Source organism: Bombus fervidus, chromosome 5 (assembly GCF_041682495.2).
Source record: "Bombus fervidus isolate BK054 chromosome 5, iyBomFerv1, whole genome shotgun sequence".
Taxonomy (NCBI): domain Eukaryota; kingdom Metazoa; phylum Arthropoda; class Insecta; order Hymenoptera; family Apidae; genus Bombus; species Bombus fervidus.
The window spans coordinates 7254710-7281307 of NC_091521.1; the positions used below are offsets into that span (position 1 = coordinate 7254710).

The window sequence follows — 26598 nt, forward strand, 5'->3', positions numbered from 1 at the left end:
TTCTCTTCACTGGTTCTTAAGAGAACACGCAGACTATTTGTATAAGTCTATGTTCGAAACGTAGTTCCTTCACATCAGTGAGTTCCTCCGGAGAGCGAAAAAGATTAGTGACATCGATACTTGGCGCATGCGTTAGAAAGGAAGACTTTCGCAGGCGCCACCTTGTGAGACAGTCCTATCGCAGAAGTTATTTCGAGTAGTTCTTCGGTGGTTGTGTTAGTCCGGTTTTCCCGTGATTTTTTCCGATTTCAAAGGATCCCGGTTACTGCTACTCCGTTAAAAAGAGTGAGTATCGGACTTCAAGTACGCGGACTTTTATTCTCACGTTGCATTCGTTAGTTAGTACGTTGATCTGACTGTAAAATATACTGCAACCAGACGTGACAGGTTCTAGCAAAATGGCCGTGCACGATTTACAACAAACGGTTGTTCCGCGTTCGCCCGATGATCTTCTAGCAGCGCTTTCTGACCGACGTGACATTGCCTGACAGTGTACACTCGATCAAATACCGATTAAGATACCGGTTGATGATTTTCGGCCAGTCATCCAACCATGTTCCACACATATTCAACATACATGTTGCACGTCACTTCGAATTGATTTTTTCGCGAATGACCGTTTGCGTCGTGCGGTGGTACAACCGCTTTGCCGCAACTCGCGAGCCAGCCTACTTAAACGTTTGTACCGAATTTCAGTTTTTTCTCCAGTCTCGAGCATTATCTTATCTGTCAGCTACCAAACAATGAGAAATGATCAGATTACATCTTTTGACAGACGTTGTTTGTGCGAGTTGCTGTCGACTCAGCGATCAGCTGTCGAGTCTGTCAGCGAACTGAATTCCTTCTGATGTTCTTATATCTTTGGAATGTTATAATATGGATTATTTGATCAGTCCTCGTCGCGGGCTTATATCTCTTAAGGTTACGCGAATTTTTTCATGAAAATTAGCATTGTTGTCAAACGAGTCTTGAATTCGTCCTATTCGTACGCGCGTAAACGAGTCACGGTAATGTTTGAAGCAGTGAACGATTTCGATCAACTCGTTGTGCCAACATGTAAGGAGATTAGAGTCTAGAGAAGCGAAGCCACAGGTAGATTCACGGTGCACGGGGTCGAGAAGGCCAAGAGTCGCTCACCCGTACTGATGATCCCGGAAATAGTCGTTGCAAAAATTCATTGGTCATTAATATCACATACAAATGCGCCTTAGCAAAATCGCGAATTAGAAAGCAACTCGATGGTTTAATCATTACCGTCTGAAATAATATCTGTGTTTTCCTTCATGTTTTTCTGTGAAAATTTTCTACGAGTTTGAGTTTCTTCCTTTTATTAAACATGATTTTCTGCTCAGAGATATAATTCCATCGAATTTATCTGCATCTAACTCAATTCGTAATAAAACACTTTCGAAAAGTGGGGTTGTATCTAGTCGAAGTGGAGTCAATACAAGACATATCAATACCATTGTTGATATTATTAAAAGAGATTTCGTTGATTGATTGAACAATTCTATTATGAGTTTTTCTAGTGTATATTAACGTGACTGGCTGTAGGGAATTAAAGCAGGCCGTGATGAATATTTGAATGCACCGTAAGGTGAAATACACAGCAACGAGGGTGGGCGGACAGCCGGTTTATCGATTACGGCGCATCGCGCCGATAAGCATCGTCATAAAGCGTCGCGACGACGCAGCGCGCTTTCTCGATTGTCAAGGTCCTTCCTTTTAAAGTATTTGTTCCCACGACACGTTTCTTTGCGTACGAAAGACAATCAGGAAGATTGTTTGAAGAGAGCGTTTTCTGATCGTTAGGTCAGACTCGAACATTACCGGGGAAAGATGGCCGCTCTCGATTCGTTCATTCTAATTGGCTGATTTCGTTTCGTATTCGCCAATTACAGTAGACTTTTGTGACTGCCGTTCAATCATCGTCGTCCAGTTGCGTTCCTGTTTATTTGGTCGTGACCCGCGTGTTTTGCCAAATGTTATGTCATTCCACGGATCGCATCGCGAGGGTGGGTTTGGCAGGGGCTAAGGAATATAATCAATATTCTGGTCCTTGCTGTTTCTAGCTGAATAAAGTGTTGCAATACCATCGAAAACTTTCGTTACAAATAAAATTTCATAATTTCAGTCTTTTATATAGATGATTAGGTATTATTTAAGGTATTAATTAAGAAAATTTAGTGATGCAAAGTGGACAATATACGGATATGTTGATATTTACAAACGTTGTTTACAAATACTACGTTTAAGTATTAACTATGCGATCAGTATAGTTATACAGAAATACCGTATGTATTTAACTCTTTTTCTCTTCTTCTTTGATTTTGTGTAGTGTTTATATAAAATTATTTGATATAAACATTTATCGCATTGTTAAGGTTATTAGTTGGGTTAGAATACAACTTCTCAAGGAAAATAAATACTTTTATTCTTTGGATAATGTCTGATTTATAATATAAAATAAAGATTTTGAAATGGAAATTTTTTCAAAAACTAAAGTTACAATTGTGTGCAAAAATCTTCTACATTGTTGTTAAGTTTAATGTTTCTGATAGTGAAGATAAAAAAAAATGAACGAAGTTTCTTGTCGAATCACCTCCTGTTCTACCATCCTGGAAAGTAAAATAAATTATGAGAGTTAGGAGCATGTTATTGTTCCGATTAAGGATTTCAGGACAAACCGCTCTCACACATTCGTCTGAATTTCCTTTCATGCTCGTGTATTTCCTTTCTTTTTTTATTTTTTTTTTTTTATTAAATAAGAAAGTAACTGTTACGCTGGAAGTATTTTGAACGGTAAAGCCTAATTAAACAGTAACTTTTGTAGGAATATAAAAAATTATATTATCTTATCGTTTTTTCTCTGAGAAATTGAAATATTTGCTCTTCTTTCATTTTTTGTTATTTAATTTATGTAATTGTTAGTAATATTCGTCTTTTCTGGTAACAACTGTTAATTATCGTTTTGAAATGTTATCTCTTTTCCCATAAAATCGAATGAAAAACAAAGTATTATTTAATTTTAATCGACCGATTGACCAAGAGAAGGAGATATTGGATTATGATGTTGAAGTATCATTTGCGATTGAGGAATGACAACACGTGGCAAGATTGTTATGCATGTGAGATCTTTTTTAGACGCAGTAACTGTAGTTGTTGAATAAAATGGATATGTCTATTTATTTAGAATTGCACATTTTACTTGTTGATTTCACTAGTTAATTATACTCGTAACAAAGAACGAACTAAGAGTCTCTATAGTTACAAATTTGAATCCTTATGTTGTCAACATTGATTATTTCCCAATCAAAATAATCTATATAAAAGGAAATCCCGATAAAATTAAGAAAAAGGAAGCAGAATTTTATAAAGAAAAATAATCTTATAAATTAAGCGGTCTAAGATAAATATAAAAAGGAAACTTTATTACTTTCTCTTGGAATGTAATATCATTTTAGTCTCTAGCATTCAAGGAAAGAATTACTATAATTCTTCTATAAAAATTAGATACTGTATATCTCAGTCCAATAGACAATTGTTTAATAACAATCTTTGATTCTAGAATATAATGATCGTAATCAAAATTTATAATTTTCAACGTACTCTATTTCCTTAAACATGAAACTGTGTTAAAAATTAAACTGTCTATTTCCTATTGTAGGCGATGTCGATGGCTGGGTATTAAAGCAACCAGGAGCTGACTGGAGAAAAATCTAGTCGCGCTCATTTGAATCACTGTTGAGTATCAGCCAGTAAACACACGCAAGGATCATGAAAATGGTGCTGTCTCAACGTCAGAGGGAGGAGTTGTAAGTTCCAAATTTTTTCATTTATCAAAACCACTAGAAAATCTGATTATATTACGTTACTCTGACTACGTTATTCTGATAACGTTATTCTGATTATATAGAATCAAATAGATCAAATAGAAGAATATCATTTATCTCTACTCGTCTGGGAAGGAGACAGTTCATATAACCGTTCATATAATAGGAATTCATCGACTCTCCACGCTTCCTACGATTTTTTATTCAAATAAGTAGAACTTCATACTCAGATGCGTAGATTTAATCGACAGGTATTCAATTGACCGAGTATTTACTAATTACAATTTCGTTTCAATAAACGAAGTTCAGATGAATTGATTTCTGGCTGTTATTATTTAAAAATTCTTTAAATTAACGAGTGTAATTACAAATATTGTATAAAAGGCAATATCGTTTCTTTTGAAATGAAGTCATTCTTCTTTAGAAAATAATTTATTTTTTAAATAATTATTAAACATAATTTACATCTTATAAACATCATATATATCTTTTGTATATCTACTTATATTTAGAATTTTTTATTTTGTATATTGAAACTTCAAAATTTCTTACATAATAGCTTTTATGTTTTTATTCTTTTCTTTTCTTGATAGCATAGTATTAAAATGTAATCGAAAATATGCATAGGAAGAAATTTGTTGAAATTTGTTGAATCAATCCTTACAAGATCTTAAATTATTATTATAACTCTGACAGTTCTTGCAATTGAAACGGGATCGAAATTGAACAGTAAAGATGTATTGTTATTGCAACACATCTACAGGAAAGGAGCACGTTGCGTGAAATTTTTATCGCGCGATTATAGCCGGAGCATGTTTTGTAACACGCAATGCATACTAATTAGTAATGAAGGAGCACTAGCGATGGGTTAGAATATTCTGATAATGAGAGAGATGAGAACGTTTGTTCGATTTTGGGTACCCTTATCCTTAGAACTAGTTTAGCAAATCGGTTGGAAACCACGATAATCCAATTTATGAAAGACTAAACAGTAGTTGTGGGATTGGGAAGTGTTGAAAAATTCTTGTTTGGATTCGAACACTTTTCCAAATATATGAGGAATTTGATAAAAGCGAATCTAAATGTTTTAATTGTATATAGTGTTAAATGTTTATGTTAAATGTATTTTAATAATTTTGCATGAATAGAAGTAGATTTAAGAATGTATGTGTTAGTAGTTGATGATTAATAATTTCGAGATGTACATCAATTATTTAGAAATATTTAAATTAAACTTCACAAAATATTTCATTCTGTGTAATATATTCACAACAATTAAAATAAAGCTTTAGATAGGTAGACATTGCTTTTATCTTAATAAATCTACAACTTTTCACTTCTTTACTTTTTTTATGAAAGGAAGTTGTTCAGCTATATACATTTTATTTTAACAAATATATGGATAACAATAAGTCGATCAAGATAAAATGGGCAAAAAATATGTTACGAACAGTTGTTTGCAATTGAAAGTACATACTATTTACTGAAAGAAACTAAGGTTCGGTAAAGGATACGTGTTACGTGTTTCTAGTAAGAATTGCTGTAAGATTTATATGGTAGTAATAACACAGGCAACGCACCAACATGTCAATTGTTACGCACATGTAAGGCGTGCATAATGAGTAGAATCACCGCGAGAACAGGAAAAGATGAAAGGGATTGCAACGTAACGAAATTTTATCCAGTAAGGTCGCATTAATCTCAGTTGAATACGCGAGAACAAAAGACCCTATTGCGTACTAGCCACTTTCCTTTTCTTTCATTTTTATGGTGATATAATTTAGGGACTGGATTTAAAACATTACGAATATCGAAATCTGAGATTACTCTGTAAGTATTGCGAAACGTATAACATTTAAGATATCACTAATATGTACAGTTAAAAATGAGACGAATAAAATACGTTATGTGACGTACAAAAATAGCAATGGCAGACGACGGTATTGATTTCATCTTCGTTAAGAATAATCAATTATTAAGATGATAGGATATTTGGGAGGAAATTAGATTATATTATACATAGCGATGTTTTTAGAGAGAGAAATGTAGTATCTTAAAAGTATCTTGATAAATTTGTTCCATGAATTTTGATGGAACCATGATGGTTTTTAGGTAATGCATTTTTTAAGAGTGAGATGATGTATTACTCTTAATATTTTAGTATGATTTTGATGAGAAAGATGGTGATAACAGAGTGATGATGATAACTTAAAAATGTTTTCGTATTTCTTTTCGAGTGCTTGTAAAATGTTAAAAATCATACATATTTACCATAGTCTTGTTTCTCTTAATATTATGAACTCTTGGAGAAGAATTTTGAAAAATCTAGTGGCTCCACCTTAATTTTATAGAAGTTTAATTAGCTAATGAGCTTTTGTTTGAACAGCGATTGTAAATACCAGGAAAGTGAATGCCCTTAAGTAGCTAACAGCTACTTAAAGCTTCTCTCATTTTGAAAAACAGGCGTGTTTCATAAAAATATACAGTGGAACGTATGACGAAATAATTCTAGCGAAGTTGGTAGAAAAACTGAGATAATACGGAACTCTTATGAAATTATATAATTTTCATATAAACGTTGGATTAAACTGCATTTGCATATACCTTTCTAGCTATAGCATCACATGCTAATCATTGGAATTAAGCACGATTAGTTTTATTCTTATCTTGAAATGTCTTGATCCAACGGTTGGAAATTTATATCGAGAAAACTAAATATACAGATTAAATAAGTGAAACCCAAGTAAATATGTAAAATGATAAATTGTTTTAGAATTTGAAAACCTAGAAAAAGACAACTTATTAAATATTTATCTCTATCCGTAACTGAAAAAAGTAGCTTGTTTAAAAGATATTTACTTTTCACTTTGTTTTCAAAATTCTTAATCGACGAATTTTGAGTTAATTATTGAACTTGCAGTAGATATACACGTGAGAAATTATATCGAGCATATAACGATAGAAATAATAATAATGCCAATGGAGTAACGCGAATAATAATTACTGATGGATGAACAAGTAAATTAAAATGTTTATTGTACCTGTGTATTTTCTGTATTTCGATGTACATACGGAAATCAAGTATGATGACTGTGTGATGATTTATTCCGTATAATACGTTTTCATTCGATTCCCGCGAAATGATCTGTAAACATAAATCTGACTCAGGTTCGTCGGGTACATGAATTAACCAGTGTCATCAATCATGAATCACTATACCTCGTATTTCGAAATGGGATAGCAAATGGAATAGAAAGAAACGAGCTCACGATAAAAGAGAAACGCAGCGAAACTACCGTTTTAAACAAATATTTCTGAAGAAATATATTTATCTTTCTCGAAAATGCAAGCTTGCTAAAGATCAAACGAACATAACACACTTCCACGTTGTGTATCAACGAGAAAACGTTTTTACGCCCTGTCGAAGTATTGTGAAATAATTTTGTAAATGGAAGCAAGTTACTTCAATGAAAAATATCGAGGAGGTTTCGTAAATATTTTCTGAGAAGGTAATCATAAAATAAATTGATTCAATAAAGGAATTGATTAATGTTTAGCCAATTTCAGCGCGTAAAATAAGAGTAAACGTTGCATATATATCATGAAGTTAATGTTACTTTCAATCGGAATGTTTTACCTGTCATAATGACGTCATACGTAGTCGATACGATAGCCACAGTGTATAAAAGTGTCATTCATGAACGTGTGATGAGGCATGTAATATTTTCAAAATAATGAGCCTGTTTCAAAATTTTTATAAATCCATCTTTTTTCCAATGATAAAAAAGTAAAGGAGAGAATCAAATTAAGGGAACATTGGCAAAAAATTCAGATATCTATATCTGTTTCAAAATTAATGACACTCGTGACAAATTTCTTTGGCTTGAAGATTTTTCTCACCAAATGATGATTAATTTTACACTGCGCGCATCAAATTCTTTTTATGTTTCTCATTCAGTTATCATTACATATTTCGTATATATTGTTCGAAATATTAAGTGTTGTATATCATCACTCGATTCGCTGGAACCTTTAGTCTTCGGAAGCCTTACAATTTCAAATACTTCCTCTGAAGCTATTCATCTCGCTCCTTTTTCAGTATATCATGATTTTATTCATATACATCTTTCAAAAACCTATACGAATCTCGTTAAAAATGTACAAACTCACGTGTATATACTTTACGACATTCCTTCAGCTATCGCCACTTTATATTCCATTTGCTTATTTTCTTGATGAATGAAAGAGCTAAAACTATCGTCGAACTGAAAGTGATTTTTATCGTGTCTGCACGAAACCTTATAACTATCCTCGAGCGATCAATTAATCGGGTTCGTTTGAAACGAAGGGACTGAAATTAGCATGGCAAAAATCAATAAGTCAGCGTGACGAAAAACTGTGCGTTTCTATAATTTTCTCCTTGAAGGGGGACTGTCGGTCGTGGTCGGTTGTCGCGTCGGGAGCCAAGGGTTGTCGGTGTTCGCGATACAACCCCCCGCCCACCCTTTGCGATGTTATTAATGGGAAAACGGGACAACATCGATCGCGGTGTCGATCGATGCCGACTAATTCCGGTGACGTCAAATCGGTCGTGGATCGGCGCGTGTCGTGCGCGGCAGCTGGCGCAGGAGAGGGCGTCTCTTGAGCACGCGCGAATAGCGGGATCGATAACGCGTCGAACCGGTGGACGACGGCTGCCAGCCTGACCCGGGAGAGAAAGAAACGGACGAGCGGGGAAATGCAGAACGACGCAGCCTGATATCCGTTAATAAAGAATAGATTGATACAGTTTGAATTGATAAGATCATACAGTTTGTTTAGGAAATTTTTTGAAACAAGTGCTTCTGGATAGATCGCGGATGCTTATGCGAACTTACATTTTTATCCTGGTTAATGAAACGGATCTATGGAAAAATTTATTTTGTGCATTTAAATACCAGTATATATATATTTTATGTCTTTTTTAAAGTTTCCTATAAATAGATGAGGTTTAGTTGGCGAGGAAATGATAAAGTAAATTGGTCGGAAGTGCAAAAGGACGCGGTTGATATTCACGGACAAAAAACGAATTGGTTATGCATAGATGCAGTTGGTCTAGGAAATTTTCTAAATACTTATTAATTGTTTTTTTTCCTGTGAAACTGCTAATAAGATGATCAGAAATGCAAAAGGACGCGGCTGATATTCGTGGACAAAAAACGAATTGGTTACGCATAGATGGCTAGGAAACTTTTGAAATAGTTATTAATTTCCTTTTTTTTTTTTTCTTTTTTGGGGGGGGGGCAACTGTTAATAAAGCGGTTAGAAATGAAAACTGACGCGGCTGATATTCGCCGACAAAAAACGAATCGGTTATGCATAAATGCAATTTGTCTAGGAAATTTCTGAAACTTTTTTTTCCTTTGTATTTTACGAGAGAATGTTACATAGTAAAGTGATCTGTAAGATTGATGCGTGTGGTTTTAGCTGAAGGTGAAATGTTTGAAGCAGGGCGATTCATCAACTAATAGTTATTAGTAAATTGACAAGTTATATTAGCGTCAAAAAAGGAAACAAAAATAATAGTGTTGATTTGGCCTAATATGTTGCAACTAGAAAGAGTGAAGTGGGATAGGTTTGTAAGGAATTAAGCGAATTTACTCTCTTGCTATTATTTTTAAAGAAAGCAACTTCCTACTGTCGCTTGTGTGTTATTAATTGCGTCTCTCAGGAGGCACACTGATCGATACCATAAATTGAAATAGCAGAGGAGAAGGATGAAACTACAAGAATTTTCAATTCTTCATATCATCCTCTTGTAATAAATAACCTTAAGGAAGTAAGATCGTCTATTTTTGTGGAGAAATTCAATGCTAATCATATAGAGGGATAAAAATGAAAGTGTAATTGATCAGTTTGACTGCTGAGAAGTTCAATTATCAACTAAATTCCCTCCTATTCATTTGATTGACCGCCTACAGGTATACATTTTTCTGTTCTCGGAGGTGAAAATACTTCTGATCGTGAGAGGATTTAGATAGCGGTGACTAAGCATTTAAACACCATTCCACAAGAAAATTTTCCTATTCTCTTTCGCACATTTCTGGAACAATACAAGATGCGTGTAAAACGAAAAAGGGATTACATTGTAATTTAACGAATACATTTTTCTCCATACCTATTTAAGGCTTTATTTTTTTATTGAATTATTCGTTCGTGCAAGTTGTATATTATTTGAAACTATTATGTAAATAGCTTGGATTTCGCAAGACTGTGGAAGAAAAGTGAATCACGAACAAAGATCATGGTTTTACAATTAACAGGCTGAAAACATGGTTGTGGGGATTAAGTAGGTCAGAATGTAGAATCGAAGCATGATATAATATGCAGGGAATGTGTTGCATGCAATGAATGTTATAATTTCGATTGCGAAATAAATTTTTCTCAGTCTTACATCATCAGTGGACGATAGCTTTAGAAGAATGACATATTTTTTAAAAAATTATTAATTTCGAGAAGCCTGCAAAGATGATAAAGCAACATATTTATGGGGGAGTGTCATGAATATTGAATAAAATTACTATTTAAAATAAAATTTAAAAGACCACCGTTGTAATTCAAAATTGTTGTGAAGCAAAACCTAAGTTATATTAATCGCGGAAGAAAAAGATGTTTTCGTTGCCAAATAGTTGAGTAATAATTTTCTACGTCAAATCTTCTATTTCCTGAAAAATGTTCTTTTTTTAGTTGCGTCACTCCTCTAGCAAAGCATACGGTAGAAATTGAGCGTTCAATACCGCATAATACGAATAGGAACGTATTTGAATTTGCTTCATTATTTATCATCAATTATATTAGTTGAAAGTTCACATAATTTATTTATATGAATATTCGAGTTACTGATCTCATCATACTTAAAATCTGCCAGTAAATAAATTATATTATTAAATTTCACAAGTTAGAAACGTCATTTGCGACAACGTAGTTATATGATAATGAGATATACCTATTGATAGTTGATTATAGCTTTTCAACGCACAGACTCGTAATGGACAGGTGCGTTGTGAAAGAACTTTCTTAACGGCATATATGGAGGTACTAAAAAACTTTATTGAAAGCCAAAACGATATTTACAGCAGGTATTGCGAAAGAGATATAGAAGAACAATGCATCGAATGAGTGGTACGCACTGTGGGAAAGTTATGTTAAAATAATATCGACACTTTGAAGAACGATGGTCTAAAAATAAAAATGATAGAATGTTTGAGGTAGTGTGCTGATTGTGAGTACAAAATTCTCAAGTATCTTTCTCGTTAACATATGAATTGAGACTCTTTCAGCTGCTACTCTATTAGGAATCCATTGACAAATGAATAGTGACGAGTACTATTTATAAAAATTATGTAACTAGACAAATTTTCTGTAACAGATGGTAAATATGAATATCGTTTGTCTTAATTAAATTATCTGTAATAAATATATATTCTTATCATAAACACTTTTAATTTTATGCAAACGAACTATTTTAAATTCTAACAAGATGACGCGAAACCGAAATGATTTCATTTGATTTATTTTTATCTAGCTTAGATATACATATTATTTATATATACGATTAGTATGCTAGACAAAGGAGGTCGTTCTATTAATTGTAGTCTTTAGTTTTGCTCTAAGGGAATAATTAAAAAATTTAAGGTATTTAAAAATATTTTATATTACTGAAAAATGTTGATAATAGTAGAAAGTATATATTGTAATAAATGAACGAATACAACGAACGTTAGCATACTAATTTTATGAATTTACGCGGAAACATGATTATAGGTTTCTCTGATACTGTGAACTTGAACTTGGGATACTTCACTCAATGAATCTATTACCTTAGTTAGATCGAGTTGTGGATACTTAGAGCGAATTAATTTTCTTTCACTATCAGCAAACATATTCGCGTCAGCTGATTAGGTTTACTAATTTCGCTGCGTATGTAAAATTCTGCAAAATATTACGATTACAAAGGAGTCCTTTTCCTGTTTTCATTTATTTCAAAATCCTTTTGTTAAAGTTAAATTATGTCAAAACATTTAAATGAATATACAAAATGATTGTTGCGTAGAATGAAATTCTTAAATTCTTAATCACTTTGATCACTCTGATAGTTAGATAGCGTTACTGATAGGTAGTGTTAAGAAAACTAACATTGAACCGTTAAGACATTCAAAATACCTAAAAATGACGTGGATTTCAGGAAAATATCCAGGATACGATTCAAAAGAAATGAAAAAATTGTATGTAAATATACATGAGCCAAGTTGAATTCATGCTGCAGATAAATTTCTTAACTGGATAATAACTCCAATTATGAAACGATAAAAGTCCTGGTTAATAGACAAAACGAAGAAGAAATAATCAAACTGTCCTTTAATTTACATAAATTCTACTACCTGATAGCATTATAATTTTACAAGTTATAACAGGAACGTTTTCGGAGTAGATCTCCGGAAGTTTGAATGACTGAACAGATGCGTCATTATATTAAAGTGCAATAGGATCTTTGGAAAGAATATATGACCTGAGGGCGGTAAAGGGTTTCATTGATCATCGCAGGTGGCCACTTAGAGTATATCTACCTCTTACCAGGCTTCGGTGTTTACGATTCGGTGCTCTTTAGAGTCAAGTGAAACTTACGCCTCGTTGTTAAAACGTTCATTGATCCAGTCATGATCGATAACTGAACTTGCTCTTTTTTCTTGCTTATTTTGTTTGTATTTTGTTCGTAAAAATCGTCTAGTCACGAAAACATTGAAATCCGGGAAACAAGGAAATTGCTACCTAGGAATATTTGACGAGCCACCATTGGCTAGCTTTCGTCGCAGGAAACGATCGATTTCAACTCGGAATACTTGATGAAGCAGTTCTTTTTTGTTCGAGTTCAAGCCGATCATTAATGCAGAAGTTATGAAACAAAGAAATTAGTGAGCTAATCATAATTGACGCAAACCAATTATTATCACTAGACTGTGGACTTTCATCTAAACTTATATTTTTATGAATGCAATCAAGTAGAGAAATGGAACCTAAGCAATTTGTTTTAACCACTGAATAGATTTTATAACGAGTGGTATACTTCTATATTTTCTATACTTTTGCATATTATATGTATTCTGTGCATCTTTGCACCTTTAAATTTCACACAGGTGTGTAAAAATGCACAGTCTAATGATAATTGAAACGTTAGCAAGATCAGCAAAATTAATAATTTTTTAATATTTAGTATATTAAATGTAGGTTCTATAAAAAATTATACAAAAATTTTAATTTATTATAAAAATAATATTTAGTATATCATAATTCAATAATTAAAAAATTACTATAAAAATTACTCTAAAAATATACAATCTTTCTGTGAATTTCGGTACTTGGTACCTCTTTCATTAATAATTTTAAGTTTAAAAGAATAATAATTATTATTATTTTCTTTGGAATCTCCCCATTTTGTTGTTAAAATAAGAAACGATAGAAACTAACGTTTTGTAGGCTAGTGAAATTTACAACTGAATTGGCAAGTGAAATGGAATTTTCAATTTATTTCTTTAAGTTACGGGTAATTACGATATCGCAATTATGCACACGATTGAGCACGGTGTTAAAGGGAAATGAGATTCGCTGGATTCCTTAATGAGACAATAGAGGGTAAAAGAACGTGGAAAAAGGTTTTTAACTGTGCTTTAAGTCGTATAGAACACTCGAGTTGAGTATATACATGAAAGTTGGGGAAGATCGGCTTGGCTGCAATGAGACCTAGCAATCGATAAAGCTCCTCCCCTTCGCGTTGGTCAACGTTTCTCCCATTCTATTTCGTTAACTATGTAAGAAAGTGGAAAATAATAGGGGAGAAGGGTGAAAGTGGTATGCAACACGATCGATACGAACCACCGTGTAAAAGGGTTTCAAAAGCCTTCATTTTTGAAGAGATGTAACAGAGAATTGTAGTCCCGAGAGACGACTTTTTTAACGACGCGTTCCGCGTTCAGCAAAAAGTTCTGTTTCGTGCTGCACGTTATTACAGTAATAAAAGACAATGATTTTTTTAAAGTACAAATTTATGTAACATTTTATTTTCTTTTAATCGAAATCTTTCTCTGATTTTAATAATAACGTTTAGTAACATTTTACTTTAGAATATCTATAAATATTATTGATAAATAAATTGTTTTTGTATTAACGCATAATTTTCTTTTTTAATTGAAAACTTACTTTTTTATTTAGATTTTTATTTGTTATTATAATTTAAAAGTTACATGATTTGTAATAATTAAAATTAAAATGGGCAGTATTAATAATATTCACTCCCTGGTATTCATCATCACAGTTATTATTACACGATCTCGGAAGTATGTCGGTTTTACACATAAATGAAACATTGTTTATAGTCTTAGTAAAATTAAAAAAAGGATAAAATCGTGAGACGAGGTTTAAACTTACGTTGATAGCTTGTGAATGTTTTATGATCGAAATTACATTAACTTACTTTTTTATCGTATTAGGTAACATTTTTTTCAAACATCTCTACATTCATACTATTGTTACACAATCTAGATTATTTATTGTATATTCGGCATCTTAAACCTCACCACTTGCTATAAGTATACTGAAATTGCTATAAGTAGTAGGATGGTCGTGACACGAAACAGTGAGTGATTTACAGCAGAAAAGGGTTTTATTCCACTTGATGTGAATTGTTCAATTGAAGAGTTGAAATGATAGTAGACTATGTTACAGTCAGAACTGGACTTCCAATGGAAATAAAATACTTTTTTATGTCTATTATCTCATTTACATTATTTGTCACTTGCATGTTATTGATTTTTAGTATTTAACATATTTATAAATTCAGAGAAAGAATAAGTGGTAAAGAATATATTTAGTTAAATTTATTCATTTTTTGTTTACTTTTGTTTACTTAACTCTATTTCGTGACAGTGAAAGACGAGTGATTTAAAATGAAGTTCTCTAAAACTGATGTAAGAATTAAAATATATCATTTTAATATTTATAAATATTTTTACCATGCAGAATTTATACCTCCTTCCACTAAAAATAGTTTTTTTTACTATCTCTTTTATCGCTTACGTCTTTTATCATTTCAACTTCACAATTATTCAAATAACTTCTTAAGAATCTTTGTTTCAACATCTCGCACGCTCTTGTCTAATGCATTATTTATGGAATAGTTACTTCCTCGACTTCTCTTTGGTATCTTATTTAAAGAAAGAGGATTGTTTACGAAAGTAACAGACTCGTTCAACTAGAAAACTTTCGTTGATCGATGCAAGAATCACTTTCTAAAAGCTACCTTGTTATTCCGGCTTATATGGAACTATAATTAAAGAGTTGAAATTTACACGTAAATTATAAGTAGCAAGACGTGCCGATAGATTTTATTGCAGAGAAATTAATCTACGTTATCTTGCATACTTTTATTTATGTGTGCCCTGTTAAATGTTAATAGCCAATTAATGATACAAACGCGTTGATTATCTGGTAGAACGTATTCCGTGACTACGTTTACTTTATGCATAAGCTTGAAGAAGGCTCCGAGTGTGAATAGAAAATGATTTACAAAGAGCGTTAGAAACAAAGATAATATTCCGTTTTTACTGTAATGGGGTGCCTGGTTAATGTAATTATTGGAGAAAATATTAAGTAAACATGTACATATATCAGTTTTCATGTAATTTGCAATTATTAGATATTATACCATTCAAATTGGTGAAGAAGACGATATTCTTTGTATTTTATTTTAAAGCAAAATTCGTTCGTATTGTTAGTTTGCTAGAAGAGTGACATAACTAAATTTAGAAAATAGAAAGTGATTAATTACTGAATTATTTAGTTATGGATATTTTTTTTCTCTTACAATTTGGCTAATATCTCTTGGATTTTAATCTTATGACAGCTGATTTTTAATTTCATAATAATAACCACTAGACAAATTACTTACATCTTTTGTATCACGCTAATGCAGAAGAATCGTAGATTTTATTCAGTCTAATGTGTAGAACCTAGATAAAGATGAACCTTGTATTGTTATTAAAGGTACGCGGACTTCAAAGTGTATAATTACATTACTTACGTAATTAGAAATACTAACAAAGTACTAAATAGCAGATAATATATCACTATTACTCTACCCTATACTTATTCTACTACACTTGGTAATTTACAATTTACAATGAAATAATAAGGTTCGTAATTAATTGTACATAATATCAAAATATTTCCAAGCTGTTTAAAATTTAATACAAAGATGCTCCATAATGATTGATGAAATATATGTACAGTGAAAGAGAACTCCCGTCTAAATAAATTAATTAAATTAACCACGCTATTTATATGAAATGAATTGATTTGAGAAGGGCAAAAACAATTTCAGGCGAAGAATCTAAGCAGTAGAACCGCGTATGGATGCAGTTCTCGTGGCGCGTTTCTGCGATGGGAAACCTTATATCTCGAGTACGCGATACCCGTTGACGGGTGTGTTAAGGTAAATGGAAAAAGAAGAGCAAAAGAGAGTGGAAAGGGATCGTCTTCGCATAAAAGAAGATCACATCGGCTGAGCGACCTCCGATCCTTGAAATTCACGCGAGCATAAAACAACCAGAATCGTTTTGTCTGACCTGTTTCGTGCATAGTAATCTTTGACCCACTAAATCGATCGAAAATCGATCAACATTCTTTCTTCTTCCGTATGGCGCATACTGGCCCAAGATCGAAAAACCGAGAGGTTTAGGTCGTTAAATAGTTACAAATTTTTGTACACAAAAATAAATCCTGATATGTTTATAATAGACTAAAAGCTAGGAAATCAATTTCTTCGCCAAAAACTTTTATAAGTAATTATAGAACTAAAAGATTCATTTTGGTTTTTGCAAATATATAACGTAACTGAATTTTGTGAGAAATAACACGACACATTAAGAAATAGGGAATCTATAAATAAAAAAATTTTATTTGGGTCGTTTAATTCATCTTTTTTAAACCACTGGATTAAATTTCGTTTATGTGGACCAGCGTGCACCGCCTCGAATGACGGTTCTACGAATGCGTTTTCGCTCACCTGCGTAACTTTCTCTGCTCGAGATTAATCGACGGCCGGGTCCTAAAACAGTTGAATAATTAGCGAAATGGCCATGTCCCGATAACTGGAACGAAGAGCAAAGTGGTTCGCGGCGATAGTAATTTATTACGTCTCGTCTCTCGTTTCGATCAAGTGAAAGGTCTCGGTGGATCGTTGAAAGAGAATCGATCGCGCTTTCCGGCTATTTGCTTTGTTTGCCGGCATTTGAACGGTGCGGAACAGAACTCATGGTGATAATTCGCCACGTACTATCACGTGAAGCAGGTGAACAGAGACGAACGACCGACTTCAGGCCTTTCACCCCGGCATAATTCTGCCCGACTTTCAATCTCTTTCCCACGTACTCAACCTGTGCCCTCTATTGTATCGGCCTACGTTGCGAACTGTTGTTAGTGAAATGTCATTATTGAAAACCATAGCTCGACCACTGACCGTGATACGGTGGTTGGCACATTTGAGGCGTTAAAATACTTCGGAGATATTAATCTAAGCTATATGGAAATGTTGCAAGTAGGAATGGAGTTTGGCTGATATTGTATACAGGTAATAAGCATCCTAGAATAGCTATAGCACGGTATGAATATTGTGGGAGCATTTTTATAATAGGATACTTTTAGAAAATGTCTTCTATACAACTCGATCTAAAACTAATTCTTTTTTTAATTAAATACGATAAGTTAAAATTAAATTAACTTAATTTTAGATAGAGATTAATTTTAGTTAGAATTAAATTTATCAGTAATATCAGATCAAATTGAACAGGTATATTTCCTACATTGGAAAAAGAAAATTTGTCACTGCAAAATTATTGGCTATGGCTAGGATTTTTTAATTTCAAACTAATTTTCTCTGAAATTATAGGCGAATTTAATAGGGATGACAATCTTCTAAAACTGATTTCACGAAGAAATATCAAGAGATGAAGATTTTTCTGTTATCAAATGACAGTGAAACATTTTTGTGAAAGGTTTTTTCTGAAATGTCTCTATCGTATATTATCATCTCATTTTTACGAGTATATCTTCATTTATATTCGTTTACTTTTAATAGCACGAATATGAATCTTTTTTAATATCTTTCAAAATGGAATGTCTATAGTATCTATTACTTTCTGCATTTATGAAACGTGTTTGCTCTCGCATAACACGATTTCCTACAACATGTCTTCGATAAACCATGAAACACGTCTTCGTGTTATAACAGGATTACCTGTACTAGTACAAGTCCAAAGAAGAATAAATTATATACATATACACTACTGCTCAAAAGTTTGGAACTACTTGATGAGACGAAAATATGAATTTTTTAACGAAAAGAAAAGTACAAATAAGACTGACGATACACCAATATTTTGAACTATTGTATGCACTTGTTACTTCATATTTATTTAAAATAATGTATTGTATTATATCATAGTGGTTTGATTCTTGACAAGATACTGTTGATTCAAAAATTCGAAAAACATTATAGCGAAGTTTATTTACTAATAATTATAAAAGATGTAAGTTAATTTACTATCTATCTACCTGCTATTAATTAGTAAAACGATGATATAATAAAATAACAAAAAGGTTTGATTTAATATTAAGAATAGCGACCTGTATATATGAAGCACTGTGTATTGCGAAGGAGGAGCGACGCGTGTAAGTTCGCAGCGTTATTTCACACGTTGAAGCGACGAAGAAAGTTTGTTTCATGAAATGAGGCTAACGGAGAATGTTCAAGTACCTCTGCTACTTCCGTTAATGCAAAGATCTCATCTTCCTTCATCACGACGGGGATTTCAAAGGCGATAACGTTTCATTTGTAAACAAAAACGTGTAATTCAGACACTATACGGATTAACAGATTATTAAATACACATAGAAATCGGTGGTTCAACTTTGATGACTTATGTTAGTGACTGAAAGTAGGAAACCTCTTGACATTATTGGTTTACGTAGCAAACAAACACGATAAGATTAAACCTGCGAAGATTAGACTACTCGTTTAACGATTCTAATATCTATTTTATAATATCATGTTTGGGCCAACAGCACTGCTATTTATTAATATAAATTTTTTGGTACATAAAAAGAAATCCTTTAAATACAGGAGCGACTCACATATTTTTAACGTATTGTTAGCATGTATCATATATTTCGAAATTAATATTATCATACATAGAAAAATTTCATTCTTAATGTTTATGTAGCAAAAAGTAAGAACCGTAAATTACACGAAAAGGATATACCATTAATTTGCAACTTTTTAAATGAATAAATTAAAATAACGATATTTCGGAATCCTGAGTACTTTGAATTCTCTTATGAAAAGATATATGTGATACTGTCAACAGTGTTTATTTAAATCATACATTATTTAATTTTTTTAGTGTCGCTTCCTTACGTTAGATATACAGAGTTTAAATATCGATGTACTAACGTATAAGCAACAAGATAGTGCGAAACAAATTACCTTGCATCGATAATTGCTATACAGGAAAAAGTTGTCACATATGCGGTGCTTAATGAATTATGCTTCCTACTTAAAACTGGTTTTGATTACAAGGTTACACACAATATCAGAGGCGGTTGTTGTTAGCTACCTCCGCAATATGTCATACTAAAATTAATCTGTTATTTCAGAAATAAGGCGATTGCGGACTATCTAAGCACCAATGGCTATCAAGATGCGCTGGAAGCGTTCAAAAAAGAAGCTGATATGCCTGGGGAAGTAGAAAGAAAGTATGGAGGTCTTCTGGAAAAGAAATGGACTTCCGTCATACGCTTGCAGAAGAAGGTAAAAAGATTTTAGAATCTTTTTGCAGTTCTAAAACTGCTAGTTAATAAGTTTTCAAAAGTGGTAAGTAGATTAATAAGTAGATGTAAGAAAGTACATCTAAGAGAAATTACTTGTACAGAGAACAAAGTTTGTAGAGAAGATGTAAATATTTTTTTAGCAAATTCTGAATATGTATGAAAGATATTGCAGTACTGGAAGCATTAGTCTTAATATGTATGGAAATATCATTTTCTAAATTTTGTATTCACATTAGAATTTTAACATAGATCCTTAATGTCAAGTTATTCCTTGGACTAATTTTTGTTAAGATAACTCCTATAAGCTAAAGAAATTATAAGACCATTCACTTTTGTTGAAAGGTACAAAGACAATTTGCAGTATTGCTATAGGTGTTGTTGATCTCATGAAATCATCAATTAGTCTTTGTCTATTATTCGTCATTAAGCATTAATTTTAAAATATTGACTTACTACCTTTGAAATCAATTGTTTTTGTTACAAGTAATTGTAATAAATAGGATAAAAGGCGACGCCATGAAATGAATGAGTAAATAATTAATGAAATATTGTTTCAATGTTCTAGGTAATGGAACTAGAATCCAAACTCTCTGAAGCAGAGAAGGAGTTCATTGAAGGAGCACCGACACGTAGCAAACGGTCACCATCCGAGTGGATACCAAGGCCACCCGAAAAGTACAGTCTTACTGGACACAGAGCTCCCATCAACAGAGTCATTTTCCATCCGGTTTTTAGTCTTATAGTATCTGCCAGCGAAGATGCCACCATTAAGGTAGGATCACTTACTTTTCAAAGTAGATAGGAATCGTTGAAACTAAATGGCAGATATTTTGAAACGAGTATGTTCTTAATCTAAGAAACGATATTCATGGTAAACGACTTCGGTATACTCGTTTCGAGCCAAGCCAATTGCTTTCAACTTTTTTCCAGCTGTGTTTCCTCTCTGCAAGTTATCCTCCTTTAGTTTTTACTAAAACTGGTTTTCTCATTTGTGTTAATTTCACTTAGGTGTGGGACTTCGAAAGCGGCGAATTTGAAAGAACATTGAAAGGACACACTGACAGCGTACAGGACGTTTCTTTCGATGTCTCTGGGAAACTGTTAGTCTCATGCAGTGCAGACATGTCTATTAAGTTGTGGGACTTTCACCAGTCATTCGCCTGCGTGAAAACCATGCACGGACATGATCACAGTGTCAGCTCTGTCGCATTTGTGCCACAAGGGGATTTCGTAGTGAGCGCCTCTAGGGATAAGACCATCAAAATATGGGAAGTCGCGACAGGGTATTGTGTTAAAACGTTGACGGGACACAGAGAGTGGGTACGGATGGCCAGAGTCAGCCCCTGCGGGGAACTAATTGCTAGTTGCTCGAATGACCAAACGGTACGGGTTTGGCATGTTGCAACAAAAGAAACGAAGGTACTTTCATACGATCAAATCGTAAACTTATTTTAGAATCTAAGGTTCATTCCTTACGATATAATTTTACTGTGATTTGTAATTCAAAATTATGCATTTAGTGTAGGGTTTCTTTTCATTTTAAAACAGAGGATTTTTTTAAATATATTTTCTTATCTATTAATTCGTTGATCGTCGGATATTATTTTGTATTAGAATCTTTATTACCACAAGTGTGTGATAATAAAGCATTATATAACGCAATTAAGTTGATTTTGAGACACTTGGCTACGTAGCGTAATTGTTCTGCCAGGTAAAAATTAATCGATTAGTACGAGTAGATTAAAAACGAATATAAGGAACGAGGTACTTTAAATTGAAATCTGATGACAGTAATCTTACGAAGCATTTAAGTGATTTGAATAAGGTTATTATATTATTTTATTGAGTTGTTGTGCAGTAAGCCAGATGTAATTGTTTACATTTTTAGTAGTGTTTTATTAGCAACTACTACTTGTAAAGCTAAATAATTGTATTTACAAAACATCTACAATGTATAGTAATAATAAATTCTAAAAAATCTTAAGCTTCACCAGTGCTTCCATTATTTAATATATCTTTTTAACAAACATTTCTTGATTTAGGTGGAACTCAGAGACCACGAACACGTAGTGGAATGTATCGCATGGGCACCAGACAGTGCAAGGGCATCGATCAATGCTGCGGCAGGAGCAGACAACAAGGGTGCCCACGAAGGACCTTTCCTCGCATCTGGCTCGCGAGACAAGGTAATTCGTATATGGGACGTCGGTGCCGGTGTTTGTCTCTTTACCCTCTTGGGACACGACAACTGGGTTCGCGGCATCGTCTTCCATCCCGGTGGCAAGTTTATCGTCAGTGCCTCTGACGATAAGACCCTGCGAGTCTGGGACACGCGCAACAAACGGGTAATGAAAACCCTCGAAGCGCACGTCCACTTTTGCACTTCCGTTGGTGAGTATACAATTCGCAAGCGGCCTTCATAGCTTAACAAATCGCATTTACTTGGAAATTTAAGAAGCTACGAAGGTTTACTTAATCATCCAAGAGGTATAGCGGAGTTGCCGATTAAAAAGATTAAGTGATCGTATAACATATTGAATCATTTTTGTTATCTTACGTATGATTAAGTGTTTTGATTACATAAGTTAGGATATTGTTATTGCATCTCAAGTTTCGTTTTGATCAATCTTTTTAATATATTCTGTATTTTATGTTTGAATATGAAATAGTTCATAAAATTTATGTATATATAATAATAATTTATGTACATAAATAGATACGTACTTTAAATGGTTAATTGAAGCGTAAATTTAGATTACTTTAAGATTACTTTCTTGAAATGTTTACGGTTTTCTAAGTAGCATTATATCCTAATTAATATCAAAATAAATTGAATTGCATATCACAATATGGCCTTGATATAATGTCAGTTTATAGATTATTCGATATATACACCACCGGCGTGCTATTTTTACGATACATTGATCGGAACAATTTATACATCAATAACTGCTAGTTGAATGATAAATCTTATGAATTTTTATGTTGCCGTTGCTAGAACTTCGAATGTTTTTACTTTTTTAATCCTGAAACATGATTATTATATCGTATTATCTATAGTGGTAAAAATAAAATGAATCGATAATTACGTGAATCTAAAAGCGATAAGCTTTTAATCATCAGTAAAAATTATTTATTTCTCGAAACTGTTGAAACAGTGGCCTACATTTTAATCCCAATTTTATTTTAAGCCCAATTTTAAATCTTATAATATTTATTTATTTAAGTGTTCTGTTTTTTGTAACTTATTCTATATGTAGTGAATTTATTTTGAAATTTCTGTTAATTAGGAAAAAGAATTAAGTTCACAAACTTCGAAGAACTGTTATAGTAATGATAGTCTAGTTAAATAAAAAAAAAAAAAACAATTTTTATTTCATATCTTTGACAAAATATCTTATCTCTGAGTAATCATAGTTATGTAATCTGTTACTCAAATATAAATAATTCAACTCTGCTATGATATATCATATAGAAGACACTATATGATAAACTACACTATTTATATATATAACATAATAATAAATATTCAAAAGAATAAATGTTTAAACTCCTTAAACTGAAAGAAATATTTTTTCAGTAATCTGCATTTATTGATTATTGCATAAATTCCTCATAAATTGCAGATTTTCACAAAAGCCATCCTTACGTGGTCACCGGTAGTGTCGATCAAACGGTGAAGATTTGGGAGTGCCGCTAGTCACCAAAACATCAGGGTCTCGTTAAACCTTCGTCGAGGAAGAAAGATTTTGGAGAGAAGGCGAACGATGCGCGTCGAATTCGATGAAAAGGGCCGAGAGAGTAAGCTGCTACAAAAAAAAAGTTATCGTACATACTACTATTATTAATATTAATATTATTATACACACATAAACACGTACGATTAAGAGCTCTTTAATTAATTTATAATAAAGTATAATTAGTAATTATTAATATTACATATACGTTTTACGGTAACGAACTGCACGATTCGAGGAGAGTCGGTCGAAATTAACTTTCTTTCGTGAGGAGGACATTGCCATAATTTCGTCGACGATGAAAAAGAAAAAATGAGAGAAGAAGAAATTCAAGTGTTTCGAATTGACTGACAAAAAATGTACCGACATAACAATGCTGCTTCATCGAAACGATTGGTTGATTGTTTCACAGAAACGTTATCCCACTACGAAGCATGTTATAATTGTACATCTGGCTCGTTCGAACGTGTCGTCCTCCTCGATCCATCGACAATGACGAGAATTTCGGCTTGTGTTGCGTCTCTGGAATACAAGAAAAGAACATAGTCGCTCGTTTGCTATGCTGACCTCTCCTCGAGCGTTCTTGACGATGTGACATCGGAAAATGACATCGATACGTATAACAAACAGAGATTCGCGCGCGCGTGCGTATACACGTATTAAAAGAAAAAGGTATAAAGAAAGGTATGCGAGGCGTCATCATTTGTCGTGTACTGTGAGCGTCGATAAAATTGAATCCAGCCTCCGACCGAGTACGTGGCATGTACCTTCGTACAAAAAAGTAAAAGGATACACGATGTAATAATAACAAAGTGCGAATGAACGTGCCAAACGGGTGGACAGATTTCAAGTGACGTTGATAATCGAGTAGCGCCCATTTGGAACGTTTTATTCATACTCCATATTCCGTATGTGTGTATTATTCATACAAGTGGACTATTTCAAATTGTTCCCCTGATAAAAAAAAAAGAAAGTTAAACGAACGAACGAACATCTGATATAATCGGCCGAAGGCGTATCTAATGCGGAAGAAATAATATAGTGTATCGATAAAAGAGACGTAGGTTTTCGGCAATGCATGACGTCCAAGCAACGTGCATTATTAACGATAATACTAGAAGCAAGGGACGGCCGAATGGAGCGTGCGATTCGTGAAGAAAATACGAGGAAAATATGTACAAGCATGTATTCGTATGGAAGTACTTGAGCCGCATAATTCGTTGCGTGGGTCCCGAGATACGAGGGGTATTAGTTGTATATTTAGCTCTAAACTACTATTAGCGGTAGTGCAGACGTAACGTAGACGAGAAACATGAGAAAAAAGAAAAGAGAAAAATAGAATCAGGCCACGAGTGTACGATCGATCGGTACAAACACAACACACACCATATATAATATTTACGCAGGTATTCATCGAGACCTCGTATAACAATGCTTAATTGATTAAGGCCGATTTTTCAGACGATATATTCTATTCTCCGCTATTACATTTTTCCTACCATTTTTCCTCCCTCGTCTAAGTAAAAACCCTGTATCCCCCTGTCCATTTGTCCCCCCAAAAACCTCTCCAAGAGAGGGAGATATATATATATATATATATACATACATATATATATGGTACTAAATTATTTTGATGAACAATAAAAACAAAAGTTCTCATTCACTCGTTTAAGATGGTTCTGCTGTATTACCTGTGTGTTTCGTCGTCGTTCGTGCATCGTTGTTTGCCATTTTTCGATCCATTGATAATAAAAAACCTTGTAGTAATCACAAATATTGGAAATTCTGTTCTTTTGGGAACAACAGTCCCTATTTGTCTACTATAAAACGGATCGGTGAAATTATGGAAATTCTTCCGTAAGGGCAAGACCAATTGTAATATTTTTATTCGAATCAAACAGCTTCGTTCGTCTGTCGATTTGAAACTTCGTTTACTTTTTCTTTCCCCTGACAGAATTTAATGTAGCACTCTTGTACAAAACGATTCTTTGGAATCGGAGCGTGGCGGGATCGCACGTCTACACGTATGGTGTTCTGAAAAGGCTCGCGTGTAAAACCAGAACAGACTTCTTTCTTTCTTGTCAACCGACCGACCTCGTGTACCTCGATTTCGTTCGCGAGGCATGTACGATACTCGCAGGTTCCGTAAAGGCGAGCAATGCGTACGATTTAAGTCACGACTCCGCAAGTACATGCATGTCAGTATTTTACATTTATAATATAGAAAGAGAGAAAAAAAAGCTAACACGTACACAAACACGTATACACACTCATGTATATTTATAATATACGATATATATTATACATATATATACATACATATATACACACACACATATATACATATACATACACGAATATAGTACACAAAGAACACAGTGTGTATATATACACACATAAGTATATTATTGTAATTGAGCAGTAAAAACGAAAATACGCGTATCGAACAAGCTAAACTTAACCCAAACACAATTCGATGTTCGGTATTTATACGTAGGATGACGTAATAAAAGTAATGTCGTAGTTGCTTTTCGTAAATTCCGCCGCACTTGCTTTAGTAATTTTTCTCGCTTTTTCTACCCGCCCTTCGAAACAACAAAAGAAAAGACGATGCTGACACGTTTAGTAGAGTAAACAATAAAGTGTTATCATCATTTGTGATATATACGTACACGTCGATGAACTTTCATTAAAAATCCTTGCGTTATGGAATTGGAAACGAAATTTTTAGCGAGTTCATAGGAAAATAAGGGGACAAAGAATAAAAGTCTTTTAAGAAACCGCGACGGCGAGTATAATGCTGGCCTACGCCTGTATGGCTCACAAAGAAAGAGCTTATAATAATAAGATCATCAATAACGGTCTTCTTTTATGAATTTAAAATGCAAATGAACAGGTACGTGTGTGGCACATAGTAAAAACTTAGTTACCTTAACAAATATTTTTGTTCTAATAGGATGGCTAGCATATGAGTCAATACCGTAGGATTTATTTCATATTTTTAGTTTTTATGTTTTTATAAGTTTTAATTTCATCGATACGTATTAGTGCAATTTTTCTTCTAATTGTAAGAAGTATAGTTAAATAATTAGCAGAGACCTATTAGTCGA

The 26598-nt window shown here is 33.2% G+C and overlaps 1 protein-coding gene across 2 annotated transcripts; it reads left to right on the top strand.

The window, feature by feature from the left end:
* The first annotated feature begins 130 nt into the window (after positions 1 to 130).
* Positions 131 to 26159, top strand: Lis-1 (LisH and WD40 domain-containing Lis-1). Of its 2 annotated transcripts, none has more exons than XM_072004323.1 (7): positions 131 to 285; positions 3668 to 3815; positions 19578 to 19731; positions 20317 to 20523; positions 20760 to 21170; positions 21794 to 22142; positions 23378 to 26159. In XM_072004323.1, exons 2-7 carry the CDS (start codon positions 3778 to 3780, stop codon positions 23449 to 23451), a joined length of 1233 nt encoding a protein of 410 aa, XP_071860424.1. In that variant the 5' UTR covers positions 131 to 285; positions 3668 to 3777; the 3' UTR covers positions 23452 to 26159. The 2 variants fall into 2 exon arrangements, with proteins under 2 accessions (XP_071860424.1, XP_071860425.1); XM_072004324.1 differs by lacking the exon at positions 131 to 285 and adding an exon at positions 2150 to 2294.
* Positions 26160 to 26598: the final 439 nt, after the last annotated feature.

Bases quoted from the DNA above. Each gene is read 5' to 3' on its own strand.
- Lis-1 (XM_072004323.1), top strand. From the start codon at position 3,778: ATGAAAATGGTGCTGTCTCAACGTCAGAGGGAGGAGTT. The intron at 21,171-21,793 runs GTACTTTCATAC...TTCTTGATTTAG, and splicing joins TTGCAACAAAAGAAACGAAG to GTGGAACTCAGAGACCACGA. The intron at 22,143-23,377 runs GTGAGTATACAA...CATAAATTGCAG, and splicing joins CCACTTTTGCACTTCCGTTG to ATTTTCACAAAAGCCATCCT.